We start from the raw sequence: 22,211 nt of genomic DNA on the forward strand, positions 1-22,211 counted from the left end.
TCTCTGCTCAGCGGGGAGTCTGCTTCCTCCCTCTGCCCCTCTTCTCTCTCTCTCTCTCCCCCCCATAAATAAAATCTTTAAAAAAATGAATTCATGACTTGGAATCAGATCTTCATGTTTTCGTGTTTTTCCTTAAGTGCTTAACATATATGATGCGATTTGTTTATTTCAGATAATCTGATTTTAGAAATCATGGAGATTAGGCATCTTCATTTTTCCGTACATTAATCGGAAATGTAGACACTCTCTTGAGTACATTGTTGGCTAATAAAATAGCTCAGTAATTGAATTTAGTGTTAAAAGAAACTTGATGCAACATTTCCAGCCTCCTCTCCTTTAAGTTGAGTAATTTTCTTTATCTGTATTTGTTGAGTCAGTGGGCAGTTAGGAGGTTATCTCTAAACTAACAGGCCATGCCTACTTGAGTAGGTTTTGCTTCTTTGAACAAAGAAGGCTTAAATTTTAATAATACATTCTTGTTGAGTTCAAGACTTTTTTAAAACTTGAAGGTAGTTTTCTAAAATAAATATTAAACTCTTAATAACTTAAAAGTTTGTGCAATGCTATTTTAAAGCTCATTTGGAAGGGTTAAGTAAATTATATTGTTTTGTGTACTCAGCCACCAATTAAGGTAGTGCCTATATTTACATTGGTTTATCTGCACTTTTCAAACCAGCAAGTTTCTGGATATGGGTAGTGACATATATGAACATACCTAATTGTAAATATAAAAGGAAAAATATTTTTGTCAAAATAACCTACTTGTTCAATCTAAAGATCCTCGCTAAACTGTGGAGGTAGATTTACACTATATAGTGACAGCATTTGCCCATTCCATGAAAAACTTTATGACTTTACTTCCAACTTTCTAAGTTGGAAATACGTAGTACTGAGTATTAAGTTGCTCTTTTAAGTAAGTAAATAGTAAATAGTACGCCTTATTCTGAACAGTTTGCCAATAGATGAAATTGTAATCACAGCTATTTGAATTTCTAGCAGGTTTATAGCACTATGAAGTATTATGGGAGTTACAGAAGCTTTGTTTATATTTTCATTTGTATTTTTGGGCATAAGTGAGATTATTTAGGAAATAGCCTAAATTATATGTCCAACAATGTTAATTGTTTTGATTTTAGTCCTAAACTGGCCTATTCAGAAACCATAATTTAACAACATTAACTCATCTATTATTTTTCTTAGGTGACGAAATAAATACACAAGATTCAGTGTTGTTAGAAAATTTTCAGGTTAAAAGTGACATTCAGGAATTGTTTGCAAGCTCATTTCTCTATTTATTGCCTTAGTGACAGAATTGTGCATCTCTTAACAAATGCTGAATTTACGTAAATGTTGTAAAATACCTTTTAAAAGTATGTTAAAATGTTAAATGAAATTGATGGAATATCATAATAAAGACATTGCTTCAAGTGGTCAAAAGGCTGAATACTGAGGTTTTATTAATATGCTTGAAAACTAATACTGGTTTTGAACTAATACTCTCCATAAGCCTCTGTCTGGAATACCGTTTTCCCTTAAACTTCTTCAGCTGTGTACACACCCCTTCCCACTGCAGATGCATGCACAACATCCACAGGCTAGCTTGGATGCCCCCCTCCCTGCTCTGCTTTCACATGTCCTGATCTTTAAAGACAAGAATTGTGTCTTTACCTGTGTGTCCGATGCTGAGCACCTTGGCTGGAACCTGGCAAATTTTTGATAAATGTATTTCTAATCAATTTAGAACCAGTAATCATTAATGGTTACTTGAGTATCATTTGGATTTGGCATTTTATGAGAAATTAGTATATTACATTCCTTAGTTCTTATTAAAAGCCCAATACCATATTTCCGTTGGGAGCTGTTTTGCAATAGGACAATTCTGAGCTGCTTTGCGTGTGTTCTCTTGCTCAATAGGTAATTTTTGCCAAGGACAGGCTCTACTCAAAGTGATGACTCAAAATATTAAACCAACCTGAAAATGGATTCATGTCACTGTTGCCTCCTCTCTTGCGGTACCCTATCTCTTTGTGTTGGCAGCAGCCTCCTCAAAATGTAAAGCTGCTCTGTATCATTCGTTAAACCTACTGTACACCATGTCTGTTCTCTTTCTTTTCAAGACCAAGAATGTTAACTGCTTAGGAGGCAACATGAGATTTTTTGCCTCTTAGATCTCAAATATATTATTTTTTAAATTGCTGTTTTAAAACTGTCAAATGGACATATGTATCATTTTTATTATAGATCATTAGGTACAACTCTGTGTTGTGAAAATCTTAGATATATTTATATACTTATTCATGTTTAGTGACTATAATCATTGAATTCCTTAATCAGCTTTTTAAAATAACAGCCTTATTGAGATACAATTCATGTACCATAAAGTTCAGCCTTTTAAAGTATGCATTCACAGATTTGTGCAACCATCACTACTCTTTTAGAATATTTTAATTGCCCCCTTTATGTCCAATAACAGCCTCTCCTTTTCTCCCTCCTCCCATCCTCTGGCAACTACTAATCTACTTTCTATGTCTGTGGATTTGCCTATTCTAGACATTTATATAAACAGAATCATAGAGTATGTGGCCTTTTGGTCTGGCTTTTATTTATCATAGTGTTTTTTAATGTCATTCATTTTGTAGTATCAGTATTTCGTCTATTTTTAGGGCTAAAACTATTCCATTGTATGGATATACCACATTTATTCATTCATTAGTTTTGATGACATTGGGTTTTTACCACTTTTTGACTTACTATCACCAGAGCTGTGCACATTCATATACAAGTTTTTGTGTGGACATATGTTTCATCTCTCTAGGGTATGTCTGGTAAATATATCAGTGAGTACAGTTGCTGTGTCCTGTGGTAACTATGATTAACTTTTGAGGAATTGACAGTCTTGCAAAGTGGCTGCACCATTTTATATTACGACCAGCAGTGTATGAGCGTTCCAATTTCTCCACATCCTCACCAATACTTACTTATCTTTTTTTTTTTTAAAGATTTTATTTATTTGAGAGAGAGAGAATGAGAGACAGAGAACATGAGAGAGAGGAGGGTCAGAGGGAGAAGCAGACTCCCTGCTGAGCAGGGAGCCCGATGTGGGACTCGATCCCGGGACTCCGGGATCATGACCTGAGCCGAAGGCAGTCACTTAACCAACTGAGCCACCCAGGCGCCCAATACTTACTTATCTTTTTAATTTTAGTCATTCTAACTAATGTATGTGAAGGTGGCATCTTTAGGGTTTGATTTGCATATCCCTGAGGACCAGTAATACTGAGCATCTTTTCATGTGCTAATTATTGGCCATTTATATCTTCTATCTTCTTTGGAGAAATGTCCATTCAGATCATTTTTTGGATTTTTTTTTTTTTGGTAAGCTACATGCCCAATGTGGAGCCCATCGTGGGGCTCAAACTCACCACCCTGAGATCGAGACCTTAGCTGAGATCAAGAGTCGGATGATTAACCGACTGAGCCACACAGCGCCCCCATTTACCCATTTTTTATTGAGGTATTTGCTTTTTATTGTTGAGTTGTAAGAGCTCTTATTTATTTGTTTGTTTATTTAAAGATTTTATTTAATAAGAGCTCTTTTTTAGATAAAAGTCTTATCAGATATGAAATTTGCAAACATTTTTTTTTTGCAAACATTTTCTAACAATTCTATGATTGTCTTTTCACTTTTTTTTTTTTTTTTAAGATTTTATTTATTTGAGAGCGAGAATGAGAGACAGCATGAGAGGGAGGAGGGTCAGAGGGAGAAGCAGACTCCCTGCCGAGCAGGGAGCCCGATGCGGGACTCGATCCCTGGACTCCAGGATCATGACCTGAGCCGAAGGCAGTCGCTTAACCAACTGAGCCACCCAGGCGCCCTGTCTTTTCACTTTTCTAATGATGTCCTTTGATACATAAAAAGTTTTTAGTTTGATGAAATTCAAAATTCAACATTTATTTTTTTCTTTTGACATTGTGTTTTTGATGTCCTATCTAAGAAATAATTACCGAATCCACGGTCATGTAGATTTATTCCTGTGTTACATTTTGAGTTAATTTGTGTATGAGGTAGGGGTCAAGTTTCATTATTTTGCTTGTGTATATTCAGTTGACTCAGCACCATTTTTACCTTAATTGAATTGCTTTTATGCCTTTGTCAAAGATTAATCAAATTGTATTGTCACTCTTGTTGAAAATCAATTGACCACAAATATAAGGGTTTTGAATTTTTGAAATCTCATCAATTCAATTCCTTGATCTGTATATTTATCTTTATGCCAGTACCAGATTGTCTCGATTACTATAGCTTTGTAGTACATTTTTTTTTTTTTTAGATCCTCAAACTTTATTCTTTTTTAAGATTATTTTGGCTGTTCAGGGCTTTTTGCATTTCTGTGTGAGTTTTAGAGTCAGCTTATCAATTTTTGCAAAGAAGCCAGCTGGAATTTTGATGCTCATTGTTTTGAAACTATAGACTAATTTGGGAGTTACTGCCATCTTAACAGTATTAACTTCCAATCCATGAACACAGGATGTCTTTCCATTTATTTAGGTCTTCTTTAATTTCTTTGCCGTAATGTTGTGTTTTCAATGTATGAGTCTTGTACTTCCTAAGTATTTTATTCTTTTTGATATTATTGTAAATGGAATTTTCTTAATTTTATTTTAGGATTGTTCATTATTAGTGTATAGAAATACAGCTGAATTTTACATATTGTTATTGTATTCTGCAACTGCAACCTTGCTGAACTCATTTATTTTAGTAGGGTTGTTTTGTTTTTTGGTGTATTCCTTAGAATTTTCTGTATACAAGATTGTGTCATCAGTGAATGTAAATAGTTTTCTTCTTCCTTTTCAATATGAACGAAGGCCTTTTATTTCTTATTTTGCCTAAGTGCTCTGGCCAGATACTCCAGTACAGTGTTGAATGGAAGCTGTGAGAACAGGCATCCTTCTTTTTCTTGACTTCAGAGGAAAGCATTCAGTCTTTCACAATTAAGTATGATGTTAATTACAGACTTTCTTAGATGCCTTTTATCAGGTTGAGGAAATTCCCTTTTTGTTGCATATATTTTTATCATGAAAAGGTGTTGGATTTTGTGAATATTTTTTCTGGATCTATTGAGATGATCATGTGTTTTTTGTCTTTTATTCTGTTGTGTAGTATATTGATTGATTTTTGTATGCTAAACGAACTTTGCATGCCTGGGATAAATCATATTTGCTCACGTGTATAATCCTTTTTATATACTGCTGGATTTGGTTTGCTAGTTTATTATGAAGGATTTTTGTATCTGTATTCATAGAGATATTGATCTGTCCATAGTTTTTTCTTTTTCTGTGATATCTTTGTCCATTTTTTAAAACTGTGGTAAAATATACCTAACATAAATTTACCATTTTAACCATTTTCAAGTATAGTTCTGTGGCAGTAAGTACATTCTATTGTTCTACGACCATCACACCATCCATCGCTAGAATTTTTTCGTCTTCCCAAACTGAAACTATATACTCAGTATAACAGTAACTTCATATTCTCCCTTGCCTCCAGCCCTTGGCAACCACCATTCTATTTTCTGTCTCTATGAATATGACTGCTCTAGTTACCTCATATCCATGGAAACATACAGTATTTGTCCTTTTGTGACTGGCTTATTTCACTTAGCACTAATGTCTTCAGGGTTCATGCATGTTGTAGCATGTATGAGAATTTCCTTCTTTTTAAAGACTGAATATACTATTGCATATATGTACACATTTGGTTTATCCATTCATTCATCAAGCATCCATCAATGTGAAGTATCTTTGTCTGGTTTTAATATCAGAGTAATACTGACCTCCTAAAATAAATTGGTAAGTGTTCCCTCCTTTTCTTTCTTTTTTTGGGGGGTGGGGGAAGAGTGTGAGGGATTGATGTTAATTCTTCTTTAAGAGTTTGGGACAATTGATTGGTAATGGCATCTAGCCCTGGGCTTTTCTTTGTGGGAAGCTTTTGATTACAAAGCACTCCATTTACTTGGTATAGGTCTATTCAGATTTTGTTTCTTCTTGAGTCAGTTTTGGTGGTTTATGTCCTTCTAGGAATATATCCGTTTCATCTAGATTATCTAATTTGTTGATATATAATCATCAATAGTATTCCTTATAGTCGTTTTTATCTCTGTAAAGTCAGTGTTGATAGCCCCTCTTTTGTTCCTGATTTTAGTAATTTGAGTCTTCTCTCATTCTTTCTTGGTCAGTCTGGCTAAAAATTTCTCCTTTTTGTTGATCTTTTCAAAGAACCAACTTTTGGTTTTATTGTCTCTCTTGTTTTTTCTATTCTTTCATTTATTTCCAGTCTAATCCTTATTATTTCTTTCCTCCTGCTTCCTTGGGTTTAGTTTGCTCTTTTTCTAGTTCCCTAAGGTTCATGGTCAAGTTATTGATTTGAGATCTTTCTTCTTTTTAAAAAAATTCCCTCTAATCACTGCATCATAAGTTTTGTTATGTTATATTTTAATTTTCATTCATCTCAAAGCACTTTCTAATTTCCCTTGTAAGTTTTTTGACCCACTGGTATTTGGAAGTATGTTGTTTAATTTTCACATGTTTTTAGATTTCCCAAATTTCCTTCTGCTCTTGATTTCTAATTTCATTCCATTGTGGTCAGAGAACACACTTGGTATGATTTAATTCTTCCAGATTTTTTGAGGCTTGTTTCAGGACCTAACATGCTCTATCTTGAAGAGTGTTCTGTGTGCACTTAAGAATGTATATTCTGCTGTGATTGGGTGGAATATTCTATATTAAGTATGTATTTCTCTCTTAAATTCTGTCACTTTTTGCTTCCTTTACTTTGAGTCTCTTTTTAGATGCATACATTTTTATAATTGTTATGTCTTCCCGATGGATTAACCCTTTATCATAAAAAAATTCCTTGTCTTTAGTAACATATTTTCACATAATATCTATTTTTTTTTATATTAGTGTAGCCAGCCACTACAGCTCTCTTTTGGTTACTCTATTAATGGTATGTCTTTTTCCATCCTTTTATTTTATCTCCCTGCTATTTGACCTTTTTTTATCGTTATGAAGTATCCCTTTTTATCTTTAGTAGTATGTTTGTCTTTTTTTTTTTTTAAAGATTTTATTTATTTATTTATTAGAGAATGAGCGAGAAACAGCATGAGAGGGGGGAGGGTCAGAGGGAGAAGCAGACTCCCCGCCGAGCAGGGAGCCCGATGCGGGACTCGATCCAGGGACTCCGGGATCATGACCTGAGCCGAAGGCAGTCGCTCAACTGACTGAGCCACCCAGGCGCCCCAGTACTATGTTTGTCTTAACATCTAGTCTGTTTGATACTAGTGTAGCCACTGCAACTCTTTTATGTGCACATGATATATCTTTTGTTCCTTTTATTTCAACCTCTTTGTGTCTTTGAATCTGAAGCGTGTCGGTTGTAGATAGCATATAGTTGGATCATTTTTTATTTTATTTTTAAATCTTTATCTTTTTTTTTAGAGAGAGAGTGTGTGCACATGCATGCAAGTGGGGATGGGGGTTGGGGCAGGGCAGGGGGAGAGGGAGAGAGAGAGAATCCCAAGCAGGCTCCACACTTAGTGCAGAGCCCAGCATGAGGCTCGATCTTACAACCCTGAGATCATGACCTAAGCCAAAATCAGGGTTGGATGCTCAATCAACCAAGCCACAGATCATTTTTTTAAAAATTCATCCTGCAGATCTCTACCATTTTCATTGGAGTGTTTAGTCCATTTATATTTAACATATTACTGATAATCATAACTTAATTGATAAGACAAAATTTACATCTGCCATTTTGCTATTTGTTTTCTATGTCTTATGCTTTTTTGTTCCTCTAATCCTCCATTACTCCTGTCTTTTGTATTAAGTAGATATTTTTTAGTATACCATTTTAATTCCCTTGTTTTTTCTTTTACTGTATATATTTTTAAGTTATTTTCTTAGGGGTTGCCCTGTGGATTATAATTAACATCTGAATTTGTAGCAGTGTAGTTCAGATTAATAACTTAATTTTTTTTTTTTTTAAGATTTTATTTATTTTTTAACAGCAAGAGAGACAGCAAGAGAGGGAACATGAGCAGGGAGAGTGGGAGAGGGAGAAGCAGGCTTCTCGCCAAGCAGGGAGCCCGATGTGGGACTGGATCCCAGGACCCTGGGATCATGACCTGAGCCAAAGGCAGACGCTTAATGACTGAGCCACCCAGGCGCCCACTATCAACTTAACTTCAGTAGGATACAAAACACTGCTCCATTAACATAGTTTTATAATTATTGCTTTCTGCATCAGCTTTTTAAATCAGATAGGAGAAGAAATACTACATTAATGCTGTCTTTATATGAGAGAGAATGATGGGGCCTGTTGAGGTGGTTAGTTCCACATTTATACATTTTTAAGAAAATGAAATCTGTAAAGAAATTGGAAAAATAGTTATTAAAATGTCACTGTGATTAATTTTTAAGTGGTGGAATTAGTGGTGGGTTTTATTTTTTGCTACTCGTATTTTCTGTATTTTCTACGAAGTACATGTATACTTATTTAGTAATCTGAGACAAAAACGTAGACGTATTTAGAAGCCAAATTATTTATGTTACCAATGGGAATGGGGTTCTTAAGTATACTAAGTATAATCCAACTTTTTTTTTTTTTTTAACCGCTATAGGTGCACCCCCACCTCTTTAGATTCATTAGGTTATACCTGTGTAAAATACTGAATTTTCTTAGAATCTCTCTGGCTCCAAAATCCTGTGTCTTTATATATTCATCTGACTAAATTGTTTTTATTTTAATTTTGAAATAATTCCAGATTTACAGAAAGTTCCAGGTTTACAGAAAAGTTGCAAAAAAGTGCATTGCAACTTTACCATAAATCTGGAATTTTTATGTAACCTGTATTCAGGTTCTTCAGATGTTAACATTTTATCAGTCTCTTTACTATTCTCTTTCTGTATGTATGCATACATGTGTTGTGTTCATGTGTATATAAATGTGTGTGTCTGTTTTGTTACTGCTTTTCCTCAACTGTTGGAGAATAAATTATGGATATGATGCTCCTTCACCCCTAAATACTTCAGTGTGTGTTTCCTAAAAATGAAGATACTCTCTTTTTTAACCTTTGCACATTACCAAAATGAGGAAATTAACATTGATCCAGTACTAAAGTCCTTTGAAGCCAAGAAGTTGTGTAAAACCCAAACAGAAATTCCTGCCAGGAGCCCATATCACAGATACTTGTCTGTCTGGTCACCCTCAGTCTTTTCATGACTTTAACATTTTTGAAGAACACGGGCTAGTTATTTTTTGAGTGTCCGTCACGTTGGGTTTCCTCATGACAAGATTCAGGTTTGCACATTTGGCAGGACAACCACAGAAGGGATGCTGTGCCTTCATGGTGCGTTACTTCAGTGCACACGTGATGTTCATCTCATTACTAACGTTAAAGACCTTGCCTACCCCCAGCCCCCAGAGGAAGCTCTTAGCTCTTTGGTTGCTTGTTTTTGGTTTATGAACAGCAGGAATTCATTTCTCACTGTTCTGGAGGCTGGAAGTCCAAGATCAGAGTGCCCACATGGTCGAGTTCCAGTGAGGGCCTTCTTCTGGGTCATAGGCTGCTGCTGACCTCATTGTGTCCTCACCCGCTGGAGAGCAGAGAGAGGGCGCAGCTCTCTTGTGATGCTTAGAAAGGCAGCTGTCCTGTTTGGAAGCTCATAGCTTTAGTAGCTGCTAGGTGTATTCAGTGATTTCATGTATGATTTGATACTATTAACTCCTGTAGAAATTAATGATAGATATTTTGTAGTAATGGCATAGCATGTCATCCAGTTGAATTTTATTTTTGTATGCCCTAATTCTACTTTGATCGTAGGTTAATAAATTTAAGCATTTAACAAGTAAACAATTTTGAAAGTGTAGTAAAATCTTTACTCTTATTAGAGTATCCTCAGGTTCTCAAAACAAAATAAGTTTTGTTTACAGAACTTATTAATTACATGTATTTCTGAAAAGTATTATATTTTAAAAACTGAATTTTCCCCATACATTATGATTCCAAACCTATTTCGTCCACCCCCACCCTTCACCTCCAGTTTACATTGTTGTCTACTCCATTTTTAGTTTTTCATCACCTTTCTGTTTTTTGTCTTATTTTGTTTAACCATGAACCTAAAAAAAAAAAAGTGTCACATTCCTTTAGCTCTCATATGGGATTGGAAATCATTTTCTTCTGTGTATTTTTATCACTTCTGCTTTATATTTATGGTCTTTTCCTTAATTGAGGCTAAAGGTAATTTTTTAATGGAATGATTTTATTTTGTAGTGATTAAATTATAGAGTGAATTGTGAAAATATTTAGGTTTTAAAGAAACCAGAGTAGGTATTAGGCAGTTTGGGGGAGGGGCCCAGTTTGCTTTATAACAAATTACTGTGGTAAGAACTGATGGAAAGTCTGGCAGTTACCCTATTGATAGTTGAAACTTTGTTTGCATGAAGTATTTTTCCACTTAACAACATATATTAAATACCTGCTTTGTGTTAGGCACCAGGTTCTGGAGAGAAGAGGCAGTCAGAACTGGACAGGGTCCATGTCCTCATGGGGCTTGGTCTAGTGGCAGCAGACAAAATATATCACAAATAAGGGTAAAATTTGTAAGTAGTGCTATGAAAGAGAAGTTCAGGATGGTAAGAGTATAAAATAATGAGAAGAATTCAGTATAGTTTAGGAGTTCCAGAAAGCCTTTTCTGAAAAGAGTTAAGGATGCACAGGAGTTATGTAGGTCAAAGAAGGTAGACGGGTGAATTCGGGAATAGTGGTATCTCCATGGAGGTGGACAGAAGTAGATGGATTTGATAGAAATTTCGGGGGTCTCATCACCAGATCTTGGAGGGGGGATGGGAGAACAGCGTTAAGAATGAGTCCTTGATTTCTGGCTGTGCTGCCCTTCCCTGGGATGGAGATCACCGAGAGGAGAGAGCCTAGCACTGAGGTTTGAGAAGCTCCAGTATTTGATGGTCAGGAAGAGGGGGTGTACCAGAAGAGACAGAACAGAACAGCCAGACCCACAGGAGGACAACAGGAAGGTGTGCCCTCCCGGGAGGTGAGGGATATGAGCTAGCATTTCAAGAAGAGGGAGCGGGCAGAAGCGCAGATACTGCCGAGAAGGAAGAGAAGGACTGAAACTGTTCATTGGATATAATGACTTAGTGCTGGCCTGAACAACAGCCGCTGTGGGAGAGTAGGGCCTCTGGAAGACATACTGGTGTGGGGTCAGGGGTGAGTCTGTGTGAGGAGATGGAGACAGCAGTGCGGAGAACTCTTTGGGGAAATCTCACCCTTCTGAAGACAGGGAAGGTGGGTGTGCTCTTTCATAACAAGAGATTGCAGAAAGAGGTGAGCTGGCCTCTGTGAGAGCGGGGGTGCCGCCATGACGAGAGCTGGGAGGATCTGAGATGGTCTGGCAGAAGATGTGACTATGAGAAAGAGATAGGGAATCCACATTCAGTGTTCACAGCTACCATTGGGTCAGTGTCTGCTCTGTACCCAAATGAAAACTTTTACAGTAGTCGCTAATGAGTGTATTTGTTTTCTTACCATAATCCCTTTTTGTCAGAAGAATGATGAAAACGGAAACTGCTCGGGGGAAGGAATTGAATTCCCTACAACCAATTTGTATGAACTGGAAAGCCGTGTTCTGACTGATCACTGGTCCATCCCTTACAAGCGAGAAGAATCACTAGGCAAATGCCTGTTGGCGTCTACCTATCTGGCCAGACTTGGTAAGTTCTCACACCGCAGGACACAGGAGGAGGGGACTGTTTTGATAGGAGGCCTGACGTTAATCTTCACTCTTGTGTGATCGCCCATCTGTATATTATTTGATCATTTACTCTCCTAGTCTTGGTGTAGCCCCTGTGGAATAAAAGCTTTGAATTAAACCAGCTGTTTTCTTCTAGCTCCAACAGAGTATGAGAGTCTTTAAAATATAATTGAAAAGCTTTATAGAAATTGAAATGAACGTTTTCCACAAAAGCTTGGAGGACTTTAAGGTTCAATTCAGTGGCTTTTTATTCTTTAGGAGAAGAAAGTAATATTTCTTTAGCGAACATTTTGTGCATATTAAATGTTTGGCACTGTCTTGAGTGCTTTACAAATGTTAAACCAACAGAGTAATAAAATGCCTCCAGGTTGGAAAATGGGTGTCAATATAAGGAAGCTTCTTGACTCTAAATACATTGAAGAAAAAATAATTTATTTTTCATATGCAGTTCAGTTATAAAATAAGATGAATTGGTCCACTGTTTTGTGATTTTTTTTTTCCCCTCATTAAAAGTGTGTGCATAGTTTACCACTGTGATTAAATATGAGGCACATCAAAAGGAAATATTTTGACTAGGGTCAAATTTAATTCCCACAGCCTTTTATGGCGCCTGATGACTGGCTTCTCAGCAGCAGCATTTATTGCTGGCCTGTTAGGGTGTAGGTACTGTGCTACGTGGTGGGTCTGAAGAAAAGAAAATGGGTCCAACAGGATTCCCAGTGACAAGCTGAATACATTATTAAGGTTTTTTTTAAACAATGTATTCCAAAGGATAAGCTTACAGTGGATTCATTCATTCACTTAGCAAATATTCATCACCTGTTGTGTGCCAGGCACAACTCTGTGCATTTGTTAACAGAGTTCTGTAGGTTTAAGGGAAGAAGAGTGATTTTGGTATCTGTTGAGAAGGAAAACAAGAGCTAGTAAGAGGTGGCCATTGGCGTTAAGTCAGATCATTTGAAGTTCCTCTGACAGTGGAAACATAAGTTCAGCCATTTCACTTCTAATTATTTATTACACTATTAACAAATGTATATGAATTAACACATATTAATATATTGGGCTGTTAACAAATACATTAATACTGTGATTGTCAGTCTGTTCCTTCATCAGAATATATCTATATTCTGCTTTTAATAATCTCTTAAGAATCAAGGTTTCTGTAAATAAATAGTTCCATGCGTATGAATTTGGAATAATATATATGATTTCTGCAAACTGCCTAAAATCTTAGTAAGGCATATTGTTTCATTTATTTTACTAAGGTCTTTCCGAGTCTGATGAGAATTGTAAAAGATTTATGGATAGGTGTATGCCTGAAGCCTTTAAAAAGGTAAGGAAAAATGTGTTAGTCTGGTTTTTTGGGTGGGGGTGAGAATGAACAGGCTTTTCATTTTCGTTTTTGTGTGAAAACAGTTTATGAGTCTTGTTCAACTGAGGAATCCCCTGCTCTGAACCAAGTCACTCCGAATTGGGGGCTTATGAATGATTGACTTTTATATTTAATTATTTGCACATGTCTTTGGATGGCTGTCACTTTTACTTCCTTCTCTTTAATTGTCAAAGAATAGGTTAAGACTTGCCTATACTAGGAGATCACATATACTAATCTGAGGCTTGTGGCATTTAGAAAGATAAGACTGATTTATCAAAATACAAGCCATTTGTCCTGACTGTTGTACTGAGACAGACGCAGGAATTTGAACTGTACAAAGGTTGACTGGATTGAGTATGTTTCATGGCAAAATGGCAGGCGTGTGGCAGCATCTTCGGCAGAGCTAGACTGATGTGAGTCCTCCCCTTCTGGTCATGTCGCTCATAAAGCAGTTTCTCTTAACAGGCAGAATAGGAGATCACAGGACTTGTGATTCTGAAAGCAATCTAACTCAGCATGATTCCCTTTTCAGGACATGAGTCCTGAATTCCCCAAAGAGCAGGGACAGTGTCATAGACACTGTCGTTTTCCCCAGCATATAGCCAGTGCCTACCTCCGAGAGAGAGCTCAGTAAATCTTTGCTGAATGAATGAGTATCCCTGCTGTCTTGTCCTTCTGGGTTTTGACATCCATTTTTGTCCCATATGCAGGGAAGTCACTAGAACTACAGATGGTTGAAGATTGTATTTATCATAAAACCCAGCAAAATAAACTGCTCATTTGTAAACTATTATTCCCATCTACATCTTGATAGAATCTCCCTTGATTCAAGGCTCAAAAAATACCAAAATTAATTTTAGGAACAAAAACAGCTGCATCTTTGAAAAAAGTACGAAATTAAAATTGTCATTTGGGCAGAGATTATATGGATTCAAGACTTATGTTCATTTTGGATGAATTCATCTACCAATTTATCATTTAAAATTATTTTAAACTTTACGAATTCTGAGAATTATAGTAATTTTTTAAAATATAGAGTTTTTATAATGTCACATACTGTGATGCATTATGTTGTATGTATAAATTTACAGAGAAAGAAAACGCAACTTTATTCAGAGTCATGGAAAAGGATTTATCAGTGTAAGGACCTTTAGGTTGATGGTCTCCAGATCCAGAGAGCCCTGTGTCAATGCAGGTCACCAACAGGTTACATATTTGGAATATATTACTGTGCAGAGACACTTCAGAAAACAGTTTTATATTATGTCCTCAGCTGTTTGTAATAGTGTAATAAATGGTCCAGTGGTTGGTTGCTTCGTTGTTTTTTTCTGCGAAACTACAAGCACAAGGGTACCCTCTGTTATATTGTTCAGTGTTGCTTATGTAAAACTGTATATGTTAAATTCTCTTTACAGTTTAGAGCTATTAAAAAGGTTCTCCTCCGCATCAGTAAAGCATGCTTGTTTTTAATTAAATCAGAATTTAATTTACAGAATTCTGTGTGCCTTTAGACCTGGCTACCAGAAATCTCAGTTGTATTTTATATAACTGGTATCATTTCCCTTAGCTCTGTTTCCTGGTACGATGACTATCACTCTACCCTCTTCCCTTGACTTTTCTTGCAAGACACCTCAAATGTTTCATTAGAAGGAAGGGTGTAAGTAATACACAACTGTATGAATAAGGCGCACCACAGAGGCTCTGTTGTCATGTCTGCCTTCTTCACCTCTTACCTTCAGGCTGGCCTGGATTCTTGACTGTGTGTTCAAGCAGGAAAGGAAATCTAGGTCTGGCCATAGGGCATAGTTATGTTTAAACCTTGAGCATAGCTTCCCCACAAAGGGCTGCCTGTCTTTCCCCCGTCTTCTGCAAGGTAGGTAGACTTCCCTGTCCACATTCAAAACTGAGCAAATGAGATGGCAACAGAGGGAGTGGTGCTAAATCCACATATATTTTATTTTATAGTCACATGACCCTTCTCGAATGCTCGTCTGCTTCCTTTTGCTTTATTATTTAAGTATAGGAAGAAGATAGAGGCAGGCAAAAAATTCTTGCAAAAAAAAAAAAGTAACTCATTGGTTTATATAAAATCAGTCTTAGGATTATTGCTCGTTTGCGCAAATAGTGCAGCTATTTGGTATTTAGAAAATCTGGAACTGGGGTTTTTCTCTGTAGCTAAAGAAGTTTGGGCTCTTTCAGGCTGCTCTTGTTAAGGGGTTCTCAGTGTGACCAAGATGGAATTTTTATTGCATAGTATTTTCCTTCTGAAGGGAAATCTTATAAAAACATGATACCACCATACCAATTTGCCATCATTTTATTAAGTGAAACCCTTTGATTTCTCATTCCCCATTCCAGCAAGTTGTTCCTGCATTAGATTTCCCCAAGGACTAGACTGAGGTTTGGAGAATCCACTGATGATTATTTTAGATTCATCTATGCGCCTTTTCCCTCCCTTTTAATGAGTCTTAAGATGCTGAGTGTAAGATGCACCATTGTTATATGTTTTATGTTTTTTTTCTTTTTTTTTTTTTAAGATTTTATTTATTTATTTGAGAGAGAGAATGAGATAGAGAGAGCATGAGAGGGGGGAGGGTCAGAGGGAGAAGCAGACCCCCCCGCTGAGCAGGGAGCCCGATGCGGGACTCGATCCCGGGACTCCAGGATCACGACCTGAGCCGAAGGCAGTCGCTTAACCAACTGAGCCACCCAGGCGCCCTGTTTTATGTTTTATATTAAAGAAAAATAGCTGCAAAATGTTACAGTGCCTTATCACTTAGAGCTCTTTTAGATTTGCTTAAACATTTTTTAAAATTGAATGTTACTTCTATACATATCAAAAAGGAGAATAGAAGCAAAAGAATCTGGTAAAGTATTTCTAAAATTTTTTTCACATTCACAGTCCCGTTGCCATCTGGTCAACAGGTGGAAAGATGCGGTCCTGTTTCTGAGATATTAAAAATACAGCAGGAATATGTATGTTCAAATCATGAAAGATAGCGTACATTTCTTAGATTCTAGGAACATTGGTTAATAGTGACAGCCATAATATGTTAATAATAATACCTTGCTATTTATAAAACACTTTCACATTTGTTTTATCTTTTGATACTCATCACATCTATGTGAAGTGGGTAGGAATTTTGCCTCTTTAGACGTGAGACATCTGAGCCCCTGGGAACTCGGGTAATTTTTTGTCCAAGGCCATACAGCTATAAAGCAGTAGTAGCTCCAGGATTTGGTCTCAGGTTCTTCCTTGCTCTACACCACTTGACCTCCCCAAGTAATAACGAAAAGTAGAGAAGCAAATGAAAATTCTTTTAAACCAACTGCTTCAGTGTAAGGGAATTAACGTTTAAAAACAAAACTCAATGTTGACTGTGAAATCATTGAGTGAGTACAGGGGCTGCAGGCTATAGGCTTTTTAAAGCAAGTCATCTGCATAAAAGTGATACTATGGTAATCATCTCTTGATTATTCAAGATTGAGCTGATAAACAATAGACTTTTTCTTTTCAAGTTAGACTCTAAAGTGCCCTTTGTTTTTGTAGCTCCTGACTTCGAGTGCTGTTCACAAGTGGGGTACTGAAATTCATGAAGGAATCTACAACATGTTGATGCTGTTAATAGAACTGGTTGCAGAGAGAATTAAACAAGATCCGATTCCCACTGGTCTCCTGGGTGTGCTTACGATGGTAGAGTATCTCTAAAATGAAGTACTTTGTGTTTTGATTTTGTTTAAAGTACCAACTGCCCTCTGACTTGTAATTAATAATGAGTGATAATGATATTGTAAAAGATATTAATTTAGCTGTTAGGGACCTTGCTTTTTATTTTCAAAGCAGAGCAACCATTCATTCTATGTTCTCAGTTTTAACAAAATACCTTTCTAATTTTAATAGCTTTCTCGGCTCTTACAATAATTAAATTGCTTTCCCTCATGTCTTCCTGATTATTCACATCATAAATGCTTTCACATGGGGTGCTCTTGCAATTTGGTTTCTAGCCTTTTTCCCTGACTAGTCCCAGTAGCTGTGTGAGGAAGGGGCCTTTACGGCCCTGCTGCCTGGCCGTACCTGCAGCAGCTCGGAACACCTGGCCATGTGCCCTGCATTCCCTCCTGGCGGCCACTGGACAGGAGAGGAGAGCTCTGCCTCACTCACCCGCTCCTCTGCCCTAGCTCAGGGGTACACGCTGTTGGGATATTTGAAAGATTCCATTACCGAAGGAGTCCAAGGCTATATTTTTTCATCTTTTCTAATGCTAATATTTGTTGCTATAGAAATAGATAATAATAGTGTTTCTCTGTTCTCTTTGAATCTAGGCTTTCAATCCTGATAATGAATACCACTTTAAAAACAGAATGAAAGTGTCTCAGAGGAATTGGACAGAAGTGTTTGGGGAGGGAAATATGTTTGCTGTTTCACCTGTGTCTACTTTCCAAAAGGTAAACGGGGTCTTGTTTCGTCATTTTATAGAGAAATGTATTGAAAAAGATTTTTTGTGCTGTAAAAATTTACGTGGAAGGATTAAAACAGTCTGTGAAAAATGACAGATATTCCATATGGCTCATAAAATTGCTTAACTTTTTTTTCAGATACTGCATATTTTTCCACAGCTATTAACCAACATCATAAAGAATTTTATAGATTTGAAATGATGTTTAGTGAAATGTGGAATGAACTCATGACATCAGTGCCCTATTTATTGAATTGTCAGAACCCCAGTTTAATGGGTGTCCCAGTTTCTCAGAGATGTTTGACAAGCTAGAGCATTTGAAACCATTTGAAATGGCTAATTATGCCTAGAAAAAATAATCTAGAAAGTAGTCTCATGTATTATTTTCTTTTAAACTCCAGAAGCATTAAAGCTTTGGGTTTTTTTCCAAGCCAAGAACCAATTATCTTTATTTTATATTTAAAGGCCTACAGTGTGCCCAATAACATTATACCCACAAGGAGTACGTAATCTAAACATCTGTTGATCAAACTCTGGTTTTTGAGAAACCATTGAAAGGAGTCAATTGAGTAGATAGAAAACTTACCCGTTGCTTTAGTCGAAGCAGAAGTTTTAGTTCAGCAGTCCTGTAAAGAATACTAAGCCATGGCTCCTGACTTAGAGCTAGTGGAGGATATGTGAAAACAAAAACTTAAGGTGCCACAAACAGTACCTGTAGTCGCAGCAATGTGGACTGCAGGAGGGGGTGGCCGGTGCTGTCTGGGAGGGCCAGGCAGTCCTCCAGAGAGGAGGGAATGAGGGCCGAGTGGAAAGGGCACTGAGAAGACACTGGCGTTTGGTCCCCACAACAACTCCATGAGTGAGGTACTATTTTTGATCCCATTTCATGGACGAGAAACTGAGGCACACAGGAGTTGAGCCCTTGCCCGAGTCCACAAACCTAGTCACAGGAAGAACCCATGTAATCCAGCCTCATCGTCTGCATCTATAAATATCTACGGTCTTGCCTCCCAAAATATTAAAAACCTCGTCTTTGGTTTTGTTGTGACGGTTGGATGACAACTGTATACAGAAACACTAACCCCGGGGGTTCGCTATTGTAAGCACTCCACAAATGTCCCTTCTCTTCCCCTCAATCTGCACACGTGACATCCAGGACCAGAAAGGGTCAGTCTGTGTATTTCCTCTCAGCACTGCACGGGAATGCGCCCTCCTGCAGAGGCCTGCGATCATCCCCTTTCTTCTTGCCTTCTCAAGCATTTTCCTCCTTAGGTTTTCTGTCCTTTGTTCGGTATCCTCAGTCTTTTCCTCTCTGTCGGAGCATTCCCGTTGTGTACGTTGTGCCCTAGTCTTTCCCATCTTTAAAAATTCTGCCTTTGATCCCATGTCCCTCTTTAGCTTCAGCATGGTTCTCTGCCCCTCCACATCCCTACCAGAGAAGATTCCGCCTTTCTCCCCTCCCACTTAACTCTGTTACTGGTTACCCCGGAACTGTAACTTAAGTAAATGAAATCAAAATTTCATTAATAATCTTTATCCTCCTCTGAGCAGCACATAAAAACCTTGGAATGTTTCATGTGCCCACTCCCCACCTGACTTAGTAACTCTCTGTCCCCTTGTCTTTATCATGCAGTGTCTCAGTCCTCTCCTGTCTTGCTTTACCCTCAAACAGATATCATCATTGTTCTTTTATGTGGTGTTTTAACTTAGCCATATGTATGTACTGTCTCATTTAACTTAGCCATCTGTATGTACTGGGATCATTTTTTTTCTTTCTGCAGTGCATCCTTGAAAGTGTCTCTTAGTAAGGGCCCATCATTGGTGGTTAAGTCTTTGTTTTTGATCGCCTGAAATTTACTTTGTTTCCCATGCCTCAGAATATTTTCACTGGGTTTTAAATTCTAGATTGACTGATACGCTTTCAGAATGTCAGAGATACTATGTCAGTGTCTTTTGGCTTTGATTGCTGCTGTTGAGAAGTTGATGGTTGGTCTGACTGTTGCTGCTGTTGTAAGGAGTCCCATCTTATTTTGGAGATCTCATTCTCTTTGATATTTGACAGTGTGACTCTCCTGTGACCATGGTATTCATTTTATTTATTTTGCTTCAGATTCACTGGGCTTCTAAATCTGAGGATTAATATCTTGTATCAGTTCTGGAAAATTCTCAGCCATTATCTTTCCTCTTCTCCGCTAGTCAGTTACTCCTCTTCAGAACTTCGATTGGATGCCTGTTAAACCTTTGCGTCTGTCCTCCGTGTCCCTTAACTTCTGTCATATTTCCCATCTTCCCGTGTCCTTGTGCTGCAGGCTGTGATCATTTCTTTCAGATCTGGGGTTTAGTTCACTAATTGTGGTTCTGGGCATATCAGGTATGCTGTCTAGTCTGTTTGTTAAAAGTCTTCAATTTCAGTGACTTTTCTTCATTTATATAAATTCTATTTGGTTCTCATTTGACTTTATTCTTTTTATTATCGCATGTTCCTGCCTCATGTTTTCATTCTCCTGTGTGTTTGTGTTCTGTGTCTGATATCTACAGGTCTGATTCTGCTGGCTTTTACTATAACTTGTTTTTTGTGTCTGTATTGTATATACAAAAAACTATATATATATATATATGTTTGTTGTTTGTTTTTCTGTGAAGTCGTATTTCTTGAAATTTAATCTGGGAGGATTGTTTGAGGCCTGCATTGAAAGTTCCTTCCTTCAGAGAGGGTTTACCTTTACTTCCTCCAGGTGCCTGGGAGCACTTCCATCTGGGACCACTTTAGAATAAATTCTCAGCTTAAGGTATTTCAGACCATAAAGTCAGTGTGCATTTTTTTTTTAAAGATTTATTTATTTATTCCTTTTTTTTTTTTTTTAAGATTTTATTTATTTTGAGAGAGAGACAGAGAGAGCACAAGCAGGGGGCAGGTAGAGGTAGAAGGAGAAGCAGACTCCAGGCTGAACAGGGAGCCCAATGTGGGACTCGATCCCAAGACCCTGGGATCATGACCTGAGCCAAAGGCAGACCCTTAACCTACTGAGCCACCCAGGAACCCTATTTATTTATTCTAGAGACAGAGAGAGAATGTGTGAGCGGGGGGAGAAGGAGAGAGAGGATCTCAAGCAGACTCCACACTGGAACCTGACCTGGGGCTCGATCTCACCACCCTGAGATCATGACCTGAGCCAAAACCAAGAGTTGGCTGGCCAACCTTCTGAGCCACCCAGCGCCCCAAAGTCAGTGTGAATTTGAGAAGCGAAGCCATGTGAGGCATGTCTATGGTTACAGACTCTTAAGAGAGTTTTTTCTCCCCTCCATCCAGGATCAGAGTCAAGGTGGGCAGGCTTCCCTGTGGTTCTCCCTTTCTTGCAGGTGAGTTCTTTCAGTTCACCTCACACTGAGGTGGTAGCTCTTTGAGCTCCAGCTTTATGTGACTCTCTCCTCTTAGTCTCCTGGCCCCGCCTTGGCTGTGAAAATGGAGGCCAGAGCTCACTGGGGTTCCACAGCCTGCGCTCTGAAGGCTGGCCTCAGAGTCTGCTTACCTCACACAATTTCTGCTTTCTCTTTGTTTTCAGCTTCTGAGCACTTTGTGCCAACTCAGCTATATGTTTTAAAAGATTTTTTTAGTGTTTTTGACCGGTGGTGTTAGTGCTCTTCAGTTAGAGAGGTGTTTAGGGTAACTAGACCGAAGTCTCCGTGAACTCTTCAGAGCGTGCCAGTCTGCCTTCTTTTTCTACCACTCCCCTGAAACCACTCTCAGTAAGGTACCAACAGTCTCCATGTTTCCAGAGCCACAGGAAGTGTCTCTTGACCTCAATAGCGGCAATCACTGTGAGTTCCTGCCTCCCCCAAATCAGTTCTTCCTGTAGTCTCTTGCTTCTCTGCCTACTCCATAAGTCATCACATTGCCTTCCTTGATTCCTTCACCTTCATTCAGCTTTGACCCAGAGCCACCTTCTCTTTGTTCATTATTCTTTCCCTAAGAACTGTCTTCCATTCTCATGGATGTAAATGCCATCTTTGTGTTCATGGCCCTTCAGTGTGTATCTCTGTGGCCCAAGCATCTTCTCTGAGCACACCAGACTTGAAGAGCCAACTGTTTTCCTTTTGGTTGCTACACAGACGTCTCAAATGTAGGGTGCCTGAAATGGAGCTTCCTTCTGTCTCCCCAGCCTTCCTTCTTCCCACCAGTAAACAGCCTCCCCATCTACCTAGGTGCTCAAACCAGACGCACAGGAGTCCACCACGATTCATCCCTTCTGACCTACCTCCAACCATAAACATGTCCTTGGAGTTCATCTCAAAGGTTGTTCAGTTCTCTCTGTCTGCCACTGCTATCCTACCCGCGACACCATCACGTCTTAACCTGGTTACTGTGCTTGTCTTCCAACTGCGTGCGGTCTCTCCCTTCCACCCGCCTTCATCCATTCCACTCCATCCACCACACAACTGTGAGACTGGTCAGCTTACAACATAAAAGGTGTCACTTTCTGGTTTAAACACTTTTGCTTTCCTTCCAATCCCAGTCTCCATGTTTCCGCGTGATCTGGGTTTGCCTCTCT

At 38.1% G+C, this 22,211-nt stretch overlaps 1 protein-coding gene across 3 annotated transcripts in view; it reads left to right on the forward strand.

The window, feature by feature from the left end:
• Positions 1-22,211, forward strand: part of USP24 (ubiquitin specific peptidase 24) — a 134,099-nt gene that overhangs the window by 17,470 nt on the left and 94,418 nt on the right. For 2 of the 3 annotated variants that reach the window (XM_035018465.1, XM_035018467.1), the window contains exons 2-5: positions 11,623-11,788; positions 13,095-13,162; positions 16,755-16,898; positions 17,528-17,650. In XM_035018465.1, coding sequence (XP_034874356.1) covers positions 11,623-11,788; positions 13,095-13,162; positions 16,755-16,898; positions 17,528-17,650 — 501 coding nt within the window. The remainder of the gene's footprint in view (positions 1-11,622; positions 11,789-13,094; positions 13,163-16,754; positions 16,899-17,527; positions 17,651-22,211) is intronic. The other variant, XM_035018466.1, reaches the window with a different exon arrangement.

The sequence above is a fragment of the Mirounga leonina genome, unplaced genomic scaffold, assembly GCF_011800145.1.
Source record: "Mirounga leonina isolate KUSES-001 unplaced genomic scaffold, KU_Mleo_1.0 Mir_173, whole genome shotgun sequence".
Lineage (NCBI taxonomy): Eukaryota > Metazoa > Chordata > Mammalia > Carnivora > Phocidae > Mirounga > Mirounga leonina.